At 48.1% G+C, this 17,263-nt stretch overlaps 1 protein-coding gene across 1 annotated transcript; it reads right to left on the bottom strand.

Annotated features, from left to right (window-relative positions):
- Positions 1 to 2,753: 2,753 nt before the first annotated feature.
- LOC139310148 (HLA class II histocompatibility antigen, DR beta 4 chain-like) lies at positions 2,754 to 7,404 on the bottom strand. Its single transcript, XM_070934305.1, is given in 6 exon segments — positions 2,754 to 2,761; positions 2,882 to 2,929; positions 4,483 to 4,752; positions 7,149 to 7,242; positions 7,244 to 7,359; positions 7,362 to 7,404. Coding segments are annotated over 6 exon segments (579 nt in total).
- Positions 7,405 to 17,263: the final 9,859 nt, after the last annotated feature.

Genomic DNA, 17,263 nt, shown 5'->3' with positions numbered 1-17,263 from the left:
AGATGTTTGGCAATTGACTCATATTTATGACGGTTGCAATGTCCCGGAGTCACATGATCACCTTTTGCCACCTTCTGACATGCAAAGTTAATGAGGAAGTCAGATTCACTTAACAACTGTGTTACTAACTGAACAATGGCAATGATTCACTTAACAATTGTGGAAAGAAAGGTCATAAAATGGGGCAAAATTCACTTAACAATTGTCTCACTTAGCAACAGAAATGTTGGGCTCAGTTATGGTCATAAGGCAAGGATTACCTGTACTGTGATGGCTTGGTCTACAGTTTAGACCAGGGGTGGGCAACTGTGGCCCTTTTACAACCTGTGGACTTCAACTCCCAGAATTCCTGAGCCGGCTTGGCTGGCTCAGGAATTCTGGGAGTTGAAGTCCACAGGTTGTAAAAGGGCCACAGTTGCCCACCCCTGGCTTAGACTAAAACGATAGTGGGGAGTGAACTCCAAAAAGCAGTAAGAGCAGGATAAATATTTAATGTAATTTAGTTTTAAAAAATTTACAATTCAACAGGAATTTTTGGAGACCCCTTGAGGAATTCCCCAACTCTTTCAGGGATTGCATGCAACCCCAAAGAGATAAATCCATTGTGATTCCCAATATATGATTCTGTTTATGGCTGTTATTTTACTCCGGTCCAAGAAAGTGTGCCTTTTGGTGCAGTTTCTGGAGTTGCACCAGCAGGAGGCACAATTGAGCATCCATAGATTTCCCAGAGGCAGTTTTGATTGGCGCCAAAGGGAACAAAATACCTGTCTTTCCAGAGATCCATCACTATATTTCTTAAGATTATGTCAACCTGATGGTGCAATTACATTCCCTGCATTAACAAACTATGTTAACAAAAGTTGAGCCAGACACTGATCAGGTGTTTTAAGGCCTTTAAAAAAATAATAATGATCCTCATTCTGCATTTGTGAATTCTGTGCTCTCAAACTGACATTCCCCCGGGACAGTAATTTCCTTTGACACCTGCAGTAATGACAATATAATGACTGAAATGAAGAACCTGGTGCTTAAAGCAATCCCTGGAGCCCCAAGCGGCTTTCAAAGTTGCCAGGGGCGGCTGATTGCTTTGTTCTTTTCCAACTTTCTTTTCTTCTTGAGAAAGTTGAGACACTTATAATCATAATAATTAAGTAGTTGCTTCTTTGATTCTCCATATTCCCTCTTCTAAAGGTATACGGAGTTCTTAATAAGCTGTGAGGAGGTAGTGACACAAAGCCTTAAGGGAATATGGCTGAAATTAAAATAAATAATGGCAAAAGGCCAAACATTTCACACTGCATAACAGATAAATTGCCTTGTCTTCGTTGCTACCCAGATGGCACAGTATCAGCAATTGGATGAAATACAATACACATTTAGGCCTGCCTAGAGCAGCTGCTTTGCAGGCTAACGTTAAGAAATGATTTATCAAATGAATTTATTACATATACTTCATTGGTGAATGCCACCTGCTTCAATGAAATGCACAGTCAGCTAGGCACACAGAACCATATACAAGTGAGACTTGGATTCAATGGATCTCATTTAAAAGACTTTGGATGCAACAGACCAAACCATTTTGAATCCCCTTGCTGCTGCATCCAAAGTAGTGAATACCACTTTATAATGCCTTGGTAAGGCCACACTTGAAATACTGCATCCGGTTTTGGTCGCCACGATGTAAAAAAGATGTGGAGACTCTAAGAAAGAGTGCAGAGAAGAGCAACAAAGATGATTAGGGTACTAGAAGCTAAAACATATGAAGAACGGTTGCAGGAACTGGGTATGTCTAGTTTGATGAAAAGAAGGACTAGGGGAGACATGATAGCAGTGTTCCAATATCTCAGGGGCTGCCACAAAGAAGAGGGAGTCAAGCTATTCTCCAAAGCATCTGAGGACAGGACAAGAAGCAATGGGTGGAAACCAGAGGTTTCAGCAGGTTCTGACCAGTTCTGGAGAACCTGTAGTGGAAATTTTGAGTAGTTCGGAGAACTGGTGGTAAAAATTCTGACTGGCCCCATCCCCATCTATTCTCTGCCTCCCAAGTCCCAGCTGATCGGGAGGAAATGGGGATTTTGCAGTAACCTTCCCCCGGAGTGGGGTGGGAATGGAGATTTTATAGTATCCTTCCCCTGCCATGCCCATCAAGCCATGCCATGCCCACAGAACGTGTAGTAAAAATTTTTTGAAACCCACCACTGGTGGAAACTAATCAAGGAGAGAAGCAACCTAGAACTAAGATGAAATTTATGACAGAACAATTAATCAGTGGAATAACTTGCCTTCGGAAGCTGTAAATGCTCCAACACTGGAAATTTTTAAGAAGAAATTGGATAACCATTTGTCTGAAGTGATGTAGGGTTTCCTGTCTAAGCAGCGGGAATTTAACCTGAATACTGAGGTTTTAGTTTAGAAAAAAAAAACAACTCAATACATTAACATCTTTTGTCTTTAAAAGAAAAACACAGTAACAGAGCTTTCAATGGTACAAACAACTTTTTATTGAAAGGTAAAAGTTTGCCTTTGGCATGCTTTTGAACTTGGGAAAGTTAAAAGAGTCAAGGCTTCTGTGTTATAGGTGTGGTGTATGTAAGATAACGCAGCGAACCGTAGACTTTTAGAGACAAGCTATGAACAGTTTTGATTCAGGCTTTGCAGGTAACTTTCAGGACGGGCTTATGAGCAGGCGGGGAAAAACCAAGTTACTGATCAGGAGGGTAATTCGGCTAACCAATAATTGGGACTCCTCCTCACAACCCTATTGAATAACACAAGAGCCAAGCTGGGCACATGGAGAGACGGCGGGGGAAGAAGAGTCATTATTTCATCACCCCTCCCCCCTCACCCACCCCCACCCGAGGGGAAATGGAGCATTCACCTTCTTTCTCCCAAAGCTTTTCAGGGGCTTCCCGGCTGCTCCCAAGAGCTGTGAGCAGCAGCACAGGGGAGGCAAGCCTAGGCACGCTCTTCCCAATTCGCCGGCCAAATTGCTCCCCCCCAACCGGTTTCTGCAGGAAAGTCCCGCCACTGAATTGACTTGAAAATGAAAGGGAACCTCGAGGTGAGATTCCACGTGAATCCTTCAGGCGCCGCTTCCTCTCCCACACCGGGGCGATGGAAAGGACCGCGGCACATAAAAGCTGTGCGCCAGAGGGGAGGGGGGGAGAGCAGCATGCTAAATTCCTCGAGAAGAGTGGAGGAAACGGCCGTTCCTGGCAAGCGTGGCTTGGGTGTTGGGCCGATGCTCAATACCAGGGTGTCTTCAAACTTTTTAAACAGGAGGCCAATTCACGGTCCCTCAGACTGTTGGGGGACCAGACTGGCTGGGTAGGTGTGGCTACGTGGTTATGTGCAGTTGTTGTGGATTTAATAAGACAAACACAACTTTTAGATTAATCAGAGACAAATTATATATTGTGCAATAGGTTCAAAGCTCTGTACATGAAGCGTTGAACAAAGACAGAAATTAGGTACAATGGTTTTATACCCTTCTAGACAAAGGATTCTGTTAACTCAGCAATTCATATGGTCATATACATTTGTCATTTTTAATTGACATTTCCTAATTACTGAGTTTCTTTGCAAAAGTTATAATTCTTTTTGTAGATTACTGAAGCATAGATTCAAATCATCTTCTGACGATAGACAACTTTTAACTCATGTGGATCCCCTTGACCTAACCAACCCTTAAGCTGTATGTCATTAGAATGTTCCTTTCTTCTGACAACTTAGAGGCCTCCTAGAGGAACCAAAAGGATTTTGGCTGAGTTTGTACTTTTTCCAACCGGATGCATTGCTTTTTAAAATAGAGTGAATAGAAAGTTATCCAGTGGTCATCTATCAGAGCCCGCTTCATTTACATTACAGTGGTGGGTTTCAAATTTTTTTACTACCGGTTCTGTGGGTGTGGCTTTGTGGGCGTGGCTTTGTGGGCATGGCAGGGGAAGAATACTGTAAAATCTCCATTCCCACCCCACTCCAAGGGAAGGTTACTGCAAAATCCCCATTTCCTCCCGATCAGCTGGGACTTGGGAGGCAGAGAATAGATGGGGGTGGGGCCAGTCAGAATTTTTACTACTGGTTCTCTGTGCTACTCAAAATTTCTGCTACCGGTTCTCCAAAACTGGTCAGAACCTGTTGAAACCCACCTCTGGTCATGTGACTGGGTGGACATGGCCAATTTAGCAGTCCATTAAACAATACACACAAATTAAACTTTAATTTGTTATGCTCCTGGGAGTGGAAATCAGACTCTTAATGAAGGGAAGGGAAGGGAAGGGAAGGGAAGGGGAAAGGAAAGGGAAAGGGAAAGGGAAAGGAAAGGAAAGGGAAAGGGAAAGGAAAGGAAAGGGAAAGGGAAAGGGAAAGGAAAGGAAAGGGAAAGGGAAAGGGAAAGGGAAAGGGAAAGGGAAAGGAAAGGAAAGGAAAAGAAATGGGGTGCCAGGATCCCCTCTCTGGAACTCCTCCTCCCACACTCACTTCTCCGGCCAACCAGAAAATTCCTCTGGAGCGCCCCGTAGTTGAATCGGCAGAATTGATCCACTTGGGCCTTCGCCATCTTCAGGAACTGTGGATTGTTCCACTTGTCTGCATCTGGCCGCCCAAACTCCGTGATGGCCACGTGTCTCCCAAGGTCGCTATCGAAGCGGATGATCTCCTGCTGATCGTAGATGTACCTGAACAGGAACTGCACCCGCTGCGTCCCATTGAGGAAGTGGCACTCGCACTTCCACTGGGCCAGGAAATGGGCTGCAGGGAGGAGGAAGAAGAAGGCCGTCAGTAGGGACTCCAGAGCCCATCGTTCCCAGCCACCACCAGATAGGGAGCCACGCTTGTCAAGAGGAGAGGCGGGAAACCTGCAGCGAGACTGCTTGAAGGCGCCCCCTGGAGGACGGATGGGGAACTCGTTCAAGTGGGATTCCCTCTTGGTGGAGGTCTGGAGGGGGAAGGATAATGAAAGACGGGAGGAGCTTCCTGAGGGACCTCCTCCATCTTCCAAGGGTGCAATAAGGCAGGCAGAAGTTCAACTGGTCCAGCAATCTGCAGGGAACGTTGGATCTCGGTGAGGCCTCTTTGCCCCCCTAAACAGCAAGAAATATGTGAGCAGGGCAGTCAAGTCTGAGCTTGAGGGAAAATAATATTCATGCTTTTCTCTCCCTCTTCCTTTGGGGGGGGAGAGATGTGGAGGGGTCACAATAAGGTCTACACCAATGCTCCTGGGCTCTCCCAGCCTTTCCATCCCCACCTTCCCTTTTCTTCTCCCCACATCTTCAGCCTTACTTGCTGCCTTTGGAGGATTTTCAAGGCCTCTTTCCTGTTCCCCTCCCAAATAGACCCCCCTGCAAACCCCCCATGACCATTTCAAAAAGAGGGGCTCCACCCCACTTCACTAAAGGGAGAGTTTGGAAGAGCAACTCAGACCCCCCCCCCAATATCTCTCTCCCAATAGAAGCGGAGAAGGCGAGAGAGGGGAAGATTTTCAGTCTTGGGGGGCTGCAGCTTCGGGGGTGGGGTTGTGCCAGGGGTGGAGTGTGGACTTCTTTTGCACCTGTCCCCCCCCCCCAATGATCCTCAACGTGAGTGTCCTTTTCATTGCTGCCTTTGCGGCGTTGAGGCACAATTGTTCTCCTAACTGTGAGGACAATTAACCAGCGGAACAGCTTGCCACCAAAAGTTGTGGGTGCTCCATCACTGGAGGAGTTTAAGAAGAGACTGGACAGTCGCTTGTCTGATATGGTAGAGGGTCTCCTGCTTGAGCAGGGGGTTGGACTAGAAGACCTCCAAGGTCCCTTCCAATTCTGTAATTCTGTGATTCATTCTCTACCTGCCTGTAGGGGTGGACTAGATGTCCCTTTTAGCTCTTTTAAAGCCCCAGTGAGTCCAGGTTGGGTCTGCCGAGATTGTGAAAGGGCCAACTGGATCCAGGTGTCTCCATCCTGCAGGTCCTGGTTGGCTCAACGGGGTTTTTCCAAAAGGCAGCTGGACTTTCTTGGTTTTTCCTTGAAAACGTTTCGCTTGTCATCCCAGAAGCTTCTTCAGTTCTGACTGAAGGGTGGAGGATGGAAGGATTGATATTCCTTGCGGTCATCTGATCAGTTTGAAAGTCAGTCCCCGGTTCTCTGAGGGTCCTTGAGGACCATCAGTGGTTTATCTGGGCTCTCAGGGTCCCCTGAATCAGGGTGCAAATGGGGGTGGATGGAGCTTTCTTGGGGCTGCTGAAAGAACTATTGCGGGTGGGGTCTTTTCCCTTCCCCTCTGTTGAGGGACGACTGCTCAATTTTGACATAACTGGCATGGGGGTCTGGGGATGCGGGAGAGAAGGGAACCCCCCGATTCCCTGGTTACCCCCAAATTTTCTTCCCCTTACTAGCTGCCTCTGCATGATTTGGGGGTTCAGCCCTCTTTTCTGTCCCCCTGCAGCCCCCCAAGACCATGTCAAAGGGAAGGTCTCCAGCCCCCTCACCAAAACGGATAGGTTGGGGGGAGCCATAGAGGAGCAATTCAGACCCCCCCTCCAATATCCTTTTCCCTCAGGTCCCGATTCAGCAATGGGGGAATATGAGGTGGAGGTTTCTGAGTCTCCCCTCAAAATTCAGAGTCTCCCCCAAGAAGGAATCGAAGCTCAACTCTTCCCTCCCCTTAAAAAAAAAATGGAAATTCGGAAGAAAAACTGAAGTTGCAAAAAACACTTTTGCCCAAAAGCGTCTTTTTTTTTTTTCTTATACTCTTGGTGGCATTTGTGGATTCAGGTCTGAAACTGCCTCAGTTTCCTTCTTTCACTTTCGCCTTCCGTCTCTTTCGATGCAAGAAACTTTGGGGCTCAGGCGCTAATTCGAGGTCCCGTTAGATGCCATTCCCACCCAGCCACGGGGAGGGCGGGAGGTGAGAGCCCCCCCTTACCTCTTATCCAACATTGGTTGCCTTCCCGCCACCCCCGCCCTCCTCTGCCACAACCGGGGAAGGGGGGGCTCTCTTCATCCTGCGGGGGGGGGGATGTGGCGAGGGAGGGGGTGGAGACCACGCGGAGATCGAGATTCCTGCAGGCTCCAACTTCTCTTGCCCTCCACCCCTTTTCACACTACTCCCCCCCACCCGAGCACTGACTCCCAACCCCTCCCCTCCCCACGATGAATCCCTTTCCTTACCGGGGGTCTCCTCCCCCCCTTCGCTTCCAGGCATCCGGGCCAGCGTCCCCACCAGTAGCAGCAACAGGGGGACCCCAGCAGAGCCCATGGATGCTGCCCCACAAGCGCCCCCAAAGAGAGAGGAGAAAGGCACGGATGTTTCCAACCCCAGAGGAGGAATCGGTGGGTTTGGAGGAGGCGTTTTCCTCGAATTTCGGAATTGGAGTACCCTGAAAAGCGGAAGGACCAATCGGAAGTCTCCCTTCTGCAGCGTCATCAGTCTCCGGACAGAGCCTGCCTTGTCTTCATCTCAAGAGAAGATAGTTCGAAGTAGAGAGAGAAGCGGAGAAAGTGGGACGGGGCTCCTATCCACCTTGCTGCTCATCGTCCTCTTCTTCTGATCCTTTCCACCTTTCCCAGCATTTTTCCAGAGAGCTGCGTTTTCACAGAACGTTTTCTGTTGTTCAAGTCCAATATTAACCAATGTTTTTATTGTTCAATCACCTGCTTCCTTGCGGAGCACATGTATCAATGTACTCTAGAAAAAGTTGACCCTCCCTCTTCAATAAATTCTTTCTGCTTTGCCTGAATTACTTGATGATTCATTTTTGGGTGAGCATTAAGCTCCTTTGCAAAGGTAAAAGTCTCTCTGTCTCTCTCTCTCTCTCACACACACACACACGCACATACACAGGTGGGAAACAGAGTTGTATTGTTTTTACAGAATTGTAAGAAGACATGTTGGCCTGTGAAAAAAATACATTGTATATGTTTCTAATCTCATGAGCTAGGCTGAAGCCTGAGGATTGTACGTAGGAGCTAGGATTAGAGGCCTTTGCTATGTTAGAAACCAGCTATAACCATTCATCATTGGCATCCTACAGTCTCAAGAGACTATGGTATCGTGCTCTGGAAAGAGGTCCTGAAACAGCATCTAGTGTGACTAAAAAGTCCAATTCGAGAGTGGCAATCCCTTCCACACTGAGAGCAGATACATTCTGTCCCCTGCCCAGCCCCCAGATTTCGCTGGTTCTGGGACTGTCCGGGGCCTTTAGGTCCCTCTTGCAGATATCTTTATATTGCAGCTGTGGTCTCCCTCTGAGGCGCTTTCCCTGCACTAATTCTCCATACAGGAGCCATTCTCACGACATGCCCCAGGCAGCGTAGATGTCGCTGTTTCAATAGTGTATACATGCTAGAAATTCCAGCACGTTCCAAGACTGTGCTATTTGGAACTTTGTCCTGCCAGGTGATGCCAAGAATTCATTGGAGACAGCCAGTGGTGAAATCTAAAATTTGTTACTACCGGTTCTGTAGTAGGCTTGGGGGTGGGTGGGTAATGTGACTGGGTGGGTGTGGCCAATTTTTTTTACTTTTAAAACCATTTTTTTCTACAACCTCTTTGGCGAAGAGGTTGTAAAAAAATGCTTTCAAAAGGCTCTGATGATCCCAGCTGAGTTGCCTGATCGCCAGAGGCATTTAAAAATTTAAAAAACTCAGCTTGGATTGTCAGAGGCATTTAAAAGAAAAATAGGGTTTTTTTCTTTTAAATGCCTCTGACGATCCAAGCTGAGTTGCCTGATCAGCAGAGGCTTTTTTAAACGAAGCTTTGACGATCCCAGCTGAGCCGCGCAGTCATCAGAGGCTTTTTTTTTAATTTTTAAAAGCATTTTTTTTCCGCTGAAAAGGTTGTAGAAAAAATGCTTTTAAAAGTAAAAAAAAAAGCCTCTGATGATTGTGTGGCTCAGCTGGGCATGGGGGGGGCGGGGGGAGCAGGGATTTTTGCTACTGGTTCTCCAAACCACCCGCCTCCATCACTACCAGATCAGGCGATCCAGTCTGAACCAGGAGCATTTCATCCCTGGAGGCAGCGCATATGAAAGGTGTTCAACTTTCTCTCCTGCCATGCATAAAGGGTCCAAGACTCACTGCAGTACAAAAGTATGCTTAGGACGCAGGCTCTATAGACCTGGATCTTTGTATGTGCTGTCAGCTTCTTATTAAGCCATGCTCTCTTTGTAAGTCTGGAAAATGTGGTGGCCGCTTTACCAATATGTTTATTCAACTCAGTATCTAAAGAGAGAGTGTCAGAGATAGTTGAGCTGAGGTATACAAAGTCATGGACGACCTTCAGTTCTTGTGCAGAGATTGTAATACAGGGAGGTGAATCCACGTCCTGACCCATGACTTCTGTCTTTTTCAGGCTGATTGTTAGTCCAAAGTCTTGGCAGGCTGTTCTGCCCCAGCTATGGACCCCAAAGAACGCAGCACAGACAAAGTCTGTACAAACCTTAGTTTACTAAAATAAAATCAGTTTTCTTTTTCTTACAAACAAAGGCTGTTAATGAACGTTCTTAACAGCCTGCAAGAATCCAAAGAATAAATAATCTTAATCTTACTATGCTTGGCAGAAAGCCCAGAAGCAATTTGCAGATAACTAAGATAAAGGCACGAAGGAGAATGAACGAAGATGTTCCCTGCAAATAGCTTCAGTCAGCGTTCCTCCTTAAATAGGCTGCTCCCTGCTCCTCCTCTTCTTCCTCTTCACTTAAGGGAGCTTCTGGAGGTTCTGAAGGCCCTGGCTGAATCCCTGCCTCTGGCACCACATCTTCTCCAGCCTCCTCATTGTCCGACTTGAGTGCCAGCTGCACAGGCTGCTGGCGCAGCACCACACCAGCCTCCTCGCTGTCCGAATCAGCCACCAGCTGCACAGGCCACATACGGGCCACAACACCAGGCCTTGCTAAAACTGTCCATAAATTGTTGAAGGTCTTCAGCTATAACCAGATTTTACTGATATGATAGTTACTCTAGAGACAACTCCTAGGAACTAGGACCATAAAAGGAAATTTGTAAATAAGGGCAGGAGGAGATAGAATTAGAGTAGTGGGATCAGAGGCGGAGATAATGTATTCATTTTAGACACTTTGGATAAGTTGTGACATTATTATTACTAAGTCAATGAAGAAAAGGTGGGAGGTAAATTTGTAAGGGTACTAGAGAATATAAGGCAAATGTATTGATGATTTAGGGTGTGTCCACTGTACCTACGTGTGTGTGGTCCACCCGCTTTGCAAAGTGAAGAATAAAATTACCATTGTTTTCCCTTGGAAGTTTTGCCTGGTGATTGTTTATTTCCAAAGTAGACAACGAATCCCCCACACACATACACAGACAGACAGATGGACAAATTCAGGGATCAAGTTCTTAACAGCTCCGTGCCTGAGTTCTTATCAGGATGCCCGAGTTCTGAGGCAGCAGCCTTTTCTGTGAGAGTTCCTAACAACAACAACCTTGTGAGGTCGATCAGGCCAAGAGAATGTGACCGTCGTCCAATCAGTTCTGAGTGGTGACTTGAACCCAGATCTCAAGTCACTAGACTATTTTTAGGGGAAAGCACTCGCTTTCAAACACAAGGACACAAATCCTTTGTGAAAATAATGTACAACGAGCATTCAGTCAAGAGGAAAAGTTGCGTATATCCAAAGGAAATAGCACCAGAATGAGGGCAAATCTTCCTGCCATTTTCAAAAGGAAACATTTGGTGGCACTGTCAAAGACAAATCATTGCCATCCACCAGTCCATCAAGGGGGTAACAGTTGGGCACTGACAGTTAGCGGTTGTGATGTCACACACAAAGAGTAGCTGATTGGCTGGGAAGAAAAATAAAGCAACTGGGCAGTTAGGCTTTGCAAGGAAAGCAGTTGGGAAGTGTCCAAGGTCTCTCCAATGAAGCCACAAGGAGACTTTTGAAGGATACAAATTAAGGGATTCCCATCATAAGTACGAAACTGATCAATTAAAAAAAGAGGGAAGGTGTCTGTGGTATGAAAATGAAGATAGCTGATGGACAGGGGTGGGCTTCAAAAATTTTAGCAAGGGGTTCTCTGCCCAGTTGCTGGGTGGGCGTGGCCATGGTGGGCGTGGCCTAGTTGGCGGGGGGCGGTGTGGGTTTTTGCCCTCCCCGGGCTCTGGAGGTTTCTCTTGCACCTCCAGGATGGCGAAAACGGCCTTCCCAGGCTCCAGAGGCCCTCTAAAATGGGCTGTGTGGGGACTCCTGGGAAGGGCGGGGCAGGGCTGGGCAGGGCCAGCCTGGAATGGGATTTGGGGGTTCTCCAAATTGCACAGAATCTTAGCTAGAGGTTCTCCTGAACCCCTGCGAACCCCCAGCAGTCCACCCCTGCTGATGGAGAACCCGATGGTCCTTTTAAAGTCAGAAAGCCCCTTGAGTCATTTGGAAAGAAAACATGCCCTTTCCCTTCTGTATGGCAGGGCCACCATTGTGCACCTGGGTTTAGCAGGAGTGAGATATTCATTGAATACTGGCACTCTCAGAGCTTAGATCAGCTTTGCTGTGGAAGTATGTTGAACAGAACTATTCTCCCAGTGCTGTTGACCTGTGTGGTTCACAGTGGAAACACACTGCTGAACTCTTGAACAAATCATGTACAGGAATATCATTAGAAAAGGTATATATATATATATTTTATTTGAACAATGAAGGGATCTAGTTTAGGGTCAAGGAAGTGTAACCCAATTCAAACATTACTGGATTTAAGGATCAGTTACAGCCTGTTTTAGCAGAAAACCATGGTAGAATAATGTTGGTTGACTCTGTTGTAGCTTCAACTGCATCCTCAGCCTTTTAAACCTTTGTCTCTTAGCCTGAGCTACCTTGCAGGCATATTGTTCTGGGGATATTTGTAAACCTCCTTGAATTCCTGCAGAAAATTCAGGATATTTTATAAATTTTGCATCGCCATTCATCTCAGAGCACAATTCTATGTGGCTCATTATAATAAAGCTGCAATAACATAACACCACTATATGGAAATCTGAGAATTGAAGTCCACTCATCTTCAAATAGACCAGGTTGGGAAACACTGTTCTAGGATATCCCAGCAACCTTTCATAAGGTCTCACTATTCTACCTCAGAACCATGTCCCGATTGCCTTCCAGATTACTTGAGGGAGGTGTTCCACAAGGTGTTGTCTGTCATAGCAAAAGCTATCTTCCAAGGTCCCATTAGATGGCAACATTGCAGAGAAAGGATCTGGAGCAAGCCTACCCTATCCAATATGATGGGACTGACAGATATCTCAAGGAGAGGTGGTGTCAATCCTTTGAGGTAGCCTAGACCAGGGTCAGCAACCTGCGGCTCTGGAGTCACATGTGGCTCTTTCATCCCTCTGTCGCCAGTCAGCTCCACAATTCAGTTAGGATAGGTAGAGGAAAAAGGATGCCACACTAGGAGGAGACTCTATGGTGCGGGAACCGGACTTCCTGTTGGCTCCAGAATTGAACGGCGGGGCTTCCAGTTAGGGTCTTTGAGGCTCTTTGAGTGTTTAAGGTTGCCGACCCCTGGCCTAGACAAGAAATGAAATTTCTGAGTATTAACACCATCTTTACTGTCAGGTTACAGTAATGTTTCTCAATCTTGGCACCTTGAAGATATGTGGGCTTTAACTTCCAAATTCCCCGGCCAGACATGCTGCAGTTGTTCTTTCTCCTACAGCTCAAGCTATTCCTATTATAGACCATTACAGGCAATTCCACAAATATATAAGCATATAATATTAACACATGCAAATGCAAACATACATCTCTGGAATTGCACAATCCTGTTGAAATGTGGCTGGAGATTTTGCGATTCAATAAACTAGTCACGTGATTTAGACATGACTAGTTTAAAGGGTAAATTAGTCACATCTAAACTAGGCGACACATAAAACCACTACATGGATTGTTTGGATGGACTGTTGTGCATTTATGAGCACGTTGGGGTCCACTATATTGTTATGCCCACCCACTCCACAATTTTTTTAAAAAAATTATCTTTATTTTCTTTTGTCCAGTACATATTAGATAATATATATAAGTATAAGCATGAATTGAATACATAAAATGAATACAATTAAAGGGAACATTAGGACAGGGATGGTAGGCACGCTGGTGCTCTTATGCACACCCATTACAGACCTCTTAGGAATGGGGTGAGGTCAACAGTAGAGCCTGGATAGCTCAGCAGACTAATGCATTGTGATTAACTCCAGCTGTCTGCAATTACTGTAAGTTCGAATCTCACCAGGCTCAAGGTTGACTCAGCCTTCCATCCTTTCTAAGGTAGGTAAATTGAGGACCCAGTTTGTGGGGGCAATAAGCTGACTTTGTATAAAATATACAAAAGTATGAAGGCTATTGCTTAATGCATTGTAAGCCGCCCTGAGTCTCCGGAGAAGGGCGGCATATATTTATTTATTTATTTATTTATTTATTTTATTGAATTTGTATACCGCCCTACTCCTGAAGGACTCAGGGCGGTGAACAGCCATAGAATAAAACATATAAATACAAAATTTAAAATAGATTAAAATGAATTAAATAATTTGGCTGAACAAATTTAAAACCCCAATAATTTAAAACCAGATTTAAAATTTCCATTTAAAAGGGGAAAGACTTAGGTCAGGCCGGCTTGATGAAATAGGAAAGTCTTGAGCGCGCGACAGAAGGTACGCAGATCCGGGGTCCTCCGTATCTCCGGGGGGAGCTTGTTCCAGATAGTAGGTGCCCCCACAGAGAAGGCTCTCCCCCTGGGGGCCGCCAGTCGACATTGTTTGGCTGGCGGCACCCGGAGGAGCCCCTCTCTATGGGAGCGTACTGGTCGGTGGGAGGCTATTGGTGGTAGCAGGTGGTCCCGTAAATAACCAGGTCCTATGCCATGGAGCGGTCTAAAGGTGATAACCAAAACCTTGAAGCGCACTCGGAAGACCACCGGGAGCCAGTGCAGCTTGCGCAGGAGAGGTGTTACATGGGAGCGCCACGTCGCTCCCGTCACCACCCGCGCGGCCGCACTCTGCGCCAGTTGGAGCCTCCGAGTGCTCCTCAAGGGGAGCCCCATGTAGAGAGTGTTACAATATTCCAGACGGGAGGTGATGAGGGCATGAGTGACCGTGCGTAAGGAGTCCCGATCTAGAAAGGGCGAAACTGGCGAATCAGGCGAACCTGATGAAAAATTCTTCCGGTCACGGCCGTCAAGTGCTCTTCTAAAGACAGCCGTGAATCCAGGAGGACACCCAAGTTGCGAGCCCTTTCCATGGGGGCCAATGATTCACCCCCAATAGTCAGCGATTGCACCAGCTGACTATATCGGGACGTCGGAAACCACAGCCACTCGGTCTTGGATGGGTTGAGCCTGAGCCTGTTTCTCCCCATCCAGATCCGTACGGCCTCCAGGCACCAGGAGGGCATCGTTGGGGTGGTCTGGGGTGGAGATGTACAGCTGGGTGATACAGCGTACTGATGGTACTCCACCCCAAAACCACAGATGATCTCGCCCAGCGGCTTTACATAAATGTTGAACAGGAGAGGCGAGAGGACCGATCCTTGTGGCACCCCTCATATAAGGGCCTCGGGGTCGACCTCTGCCCCCGTTAAAACAGACTGTGACTGGTCGGAGAGAAAGGAGGAGAACCACCGTAGTACGGTGCCTCCCACCTCCAACTCTTCCAACCAGTGCAGCATGATACCATGGTCGATGGTATCAAAAGCCTCTGAGAGATCTAACAGGACCAGGACAGAGGAGCATCCCCTGTCCCGAGCCCTCCAGAGATCATCCACCAATGTGACCAATGCCGTTTCCGTGCTGTACCCAGACCTGAAGCCCAACTGGAACGGATCTAGATATGTCGTTTCATCCAGGTACTGGGGGAGCTGTCGTGCAACCACACTCTCAACAACCTTCGCCACAAAGCGAAGGTTGGAGACTGGGCGATAGTTAGCCAACACTGCCGGGTCCAGGGAAGGCTTCTTGAGAGGTCTCACCACCGCCTCTTTCAAGGCAGCGGGAAAGACACCCTCGCCCAATGAAGCATTTATAATCCCCTGGAGCCAGCCTCGTGTCACCTCCCGGGAAGCCAGCACTAACCAGGGGCACATGTGCAACAGACATGTGGTTGCATTCAGTCTACCCAGAATCCTGTCCACGTCCTCAGGGGTCACAGGATCAAACTCATCCCAGATAACATTCTCAGGACCTGCATCCGTCATCCCCACTGGATCTACCCAGTCGGAGTCCAGATCTTCCCGAATCTGAGTGATTTTGTCATGCAGATACTGAACAAAATCCTCGGCTCTTCCCTCCAAGGGGTCCTCCCGCGCTTCCTGGAGGAGCACGGGGTGGGTCACCCTAAACAGGACGGCCGGGCGGTTATCTGATGATGCAATAAGAGCAGCAAAATGAGTACACTTTGCTGCTTTTATCGCCACTAGGTAATTCTTAATATGAGATCTTACCAGTGTCCGGTCAGATTCAGCACGACAGGCCCTCCAACTACTCTCTAGGCATCTTTTCCAGTGCTTCATCTCCCTTAGCTCCTCGGTGAACCAAGGAGGCAGGTGAGATCGGCACCGGGTCAGAGGCCGCAAAGGCACGATTCGATCCAGAGCTCCAGCAGCTGCCCTATCCCAGGCGGCCACTAGGTCTCCAGCTGAGGCATGAGCCAGAACCTCGGGGATTGGCCCAAGCTCCATCTGGAACCTGTCAGGTTCCATCAGGCACCTGGGGCGGTACCATCTTGTCGGTTCTGCCTCCCTGCGGCGGGGTGCAGTGGTTCGAAGATCAAGGCGAAGGAGAGAGTGATCCGACCATGACAAGGGCTCGATGACTATATCCCCTATCTCAAGATCACTCAGCCACTGTCCAGAGACAAAAACCAAGTCCAGCGTGTTTCCCCCCGTGTGTGTAGGGCCATGAATTAACTGGGTTAGGTCCATAGCCGTCATGGAAGCCATGAACTCCCGAGCCACCTCAGATGCCTCACCCACGGATGGCAGGTTGAAATCCCCCATGACCATAAATCTGGAGGTATCAACCGCCACCGCAGCGATAACATTGAGAAGCTTGGGCAGAGCTGCTGCCACATGGCAGGGAGGCAGGTACGTGATCAGCAAACCCATCTGAACCCCATGACCCCACTTCACAAGGAGAGACTCACAGCCAGCCGTCTGAGGGACAGTGGCCTCCCTCGGCCTAAGGCCTTCTCTAATAACAACCGCTACTCCCCCACCTCTCCCCTGTGACCTCGGCTGATGGAATGCGTGGAAGCCTGGTGGGCACATTTCTACCAGAGGGACCCCTCCCTCCGGGCCTAACCAGGTCTCCGTAATACCCGCCAGGTCCGCTCCCCCCTCCTGAATAAGATCACAAATGAGGCGGGCTTTATTTACTACAGACTTGGCGTTGCACAACATCAGTCGCAGGCCCAGGCCCTGAGGGTCTGTGCAACCTGGAGAACGAGTGGAGCCTTGGGGGCCGGAGCGCGCCACCGCTCGAAGACAGCGGGCGCGCGCTCCCTCCACATGATATGGCCCCTTGTTCCCGCCATATCTACCCCTCCCACTCACAGTACCAATAGTAAAAACAATCTGGACAAGCTTGACCTCCCCATCACCCCCGGATCCCCTACCCCCCCTGCCACGCGTCATGGCCAGGCCCGACTCTCCCCTTAGTGGGTTATCCCCCAAACCTACTACTCTAGTTTGAATCCTCCCCTCCCCCCCGGGACCCCTTAAAATTTATCCAAAAATTTACATAGAAAACCCCTCAACCCCCTCTTCACCACATGCTACCTCTCTGGGTTCCAAAGCCCATCATTGAGGTAGGCCCTCGATAACATGGAGGGCCAGGCTTGCAAGAGGGGGGAGTCTCGCAGACCAAGAAGCTGAGACCTTAAATACATCAAAAGCCCTGAGGTAGTAGTGAGGTATGGCCAAGGGCTCCATTATGATAGTCCAAAATTGTCCGGGAAAACAAAGCAGATTGATCATAAACGAGAGAGACTCCACTGTCCTCTCACGGCAGTGGCAGAGTCCAATGTTCCAACCAGCTCAGGGTAATTCTCCAACCAGCCTCTCATGCTGGTCGGCCAACTGGCCATGGGGAAGATGGTGCATCCCATTCAGTGGTGAAACGATGATAGATACCGGCTCCGTTCAACCTCCCGTAAACTGCCATTTTCCATACAGCCAGCGTACTGGATGACAAACAGAGCCAGGTCCAAAGTCTCCGGGAAAAACTATCCACAATCTTCATACAGGCAGCATATAGCTGGGTAATATAGGCAAGCGGGTGGATGG

This window comes from Pituophis catenifer, unplaced genomic scaffold (genome assembly GCF_029215685.1).
Source record: "Pituophis catenifer annectens isolate HBS135680 unplaced genomic scaffold, rPitCat1.0.hap2 SCAF_2, whole genome shotgun sequence".
NCBI classification, from domain to species: domain Eukaryota; kingdom Metazoa; phylum Chordata; class Lepidosauria; order Squamata; family Colubridae; genus Pituophis; species Pituophis catenifer.
The sequence above is the reverse complement of the archived record's forward strand: the minus strand, read 5'-3'. Positions and strand labels throughout refer to the sequence as shown.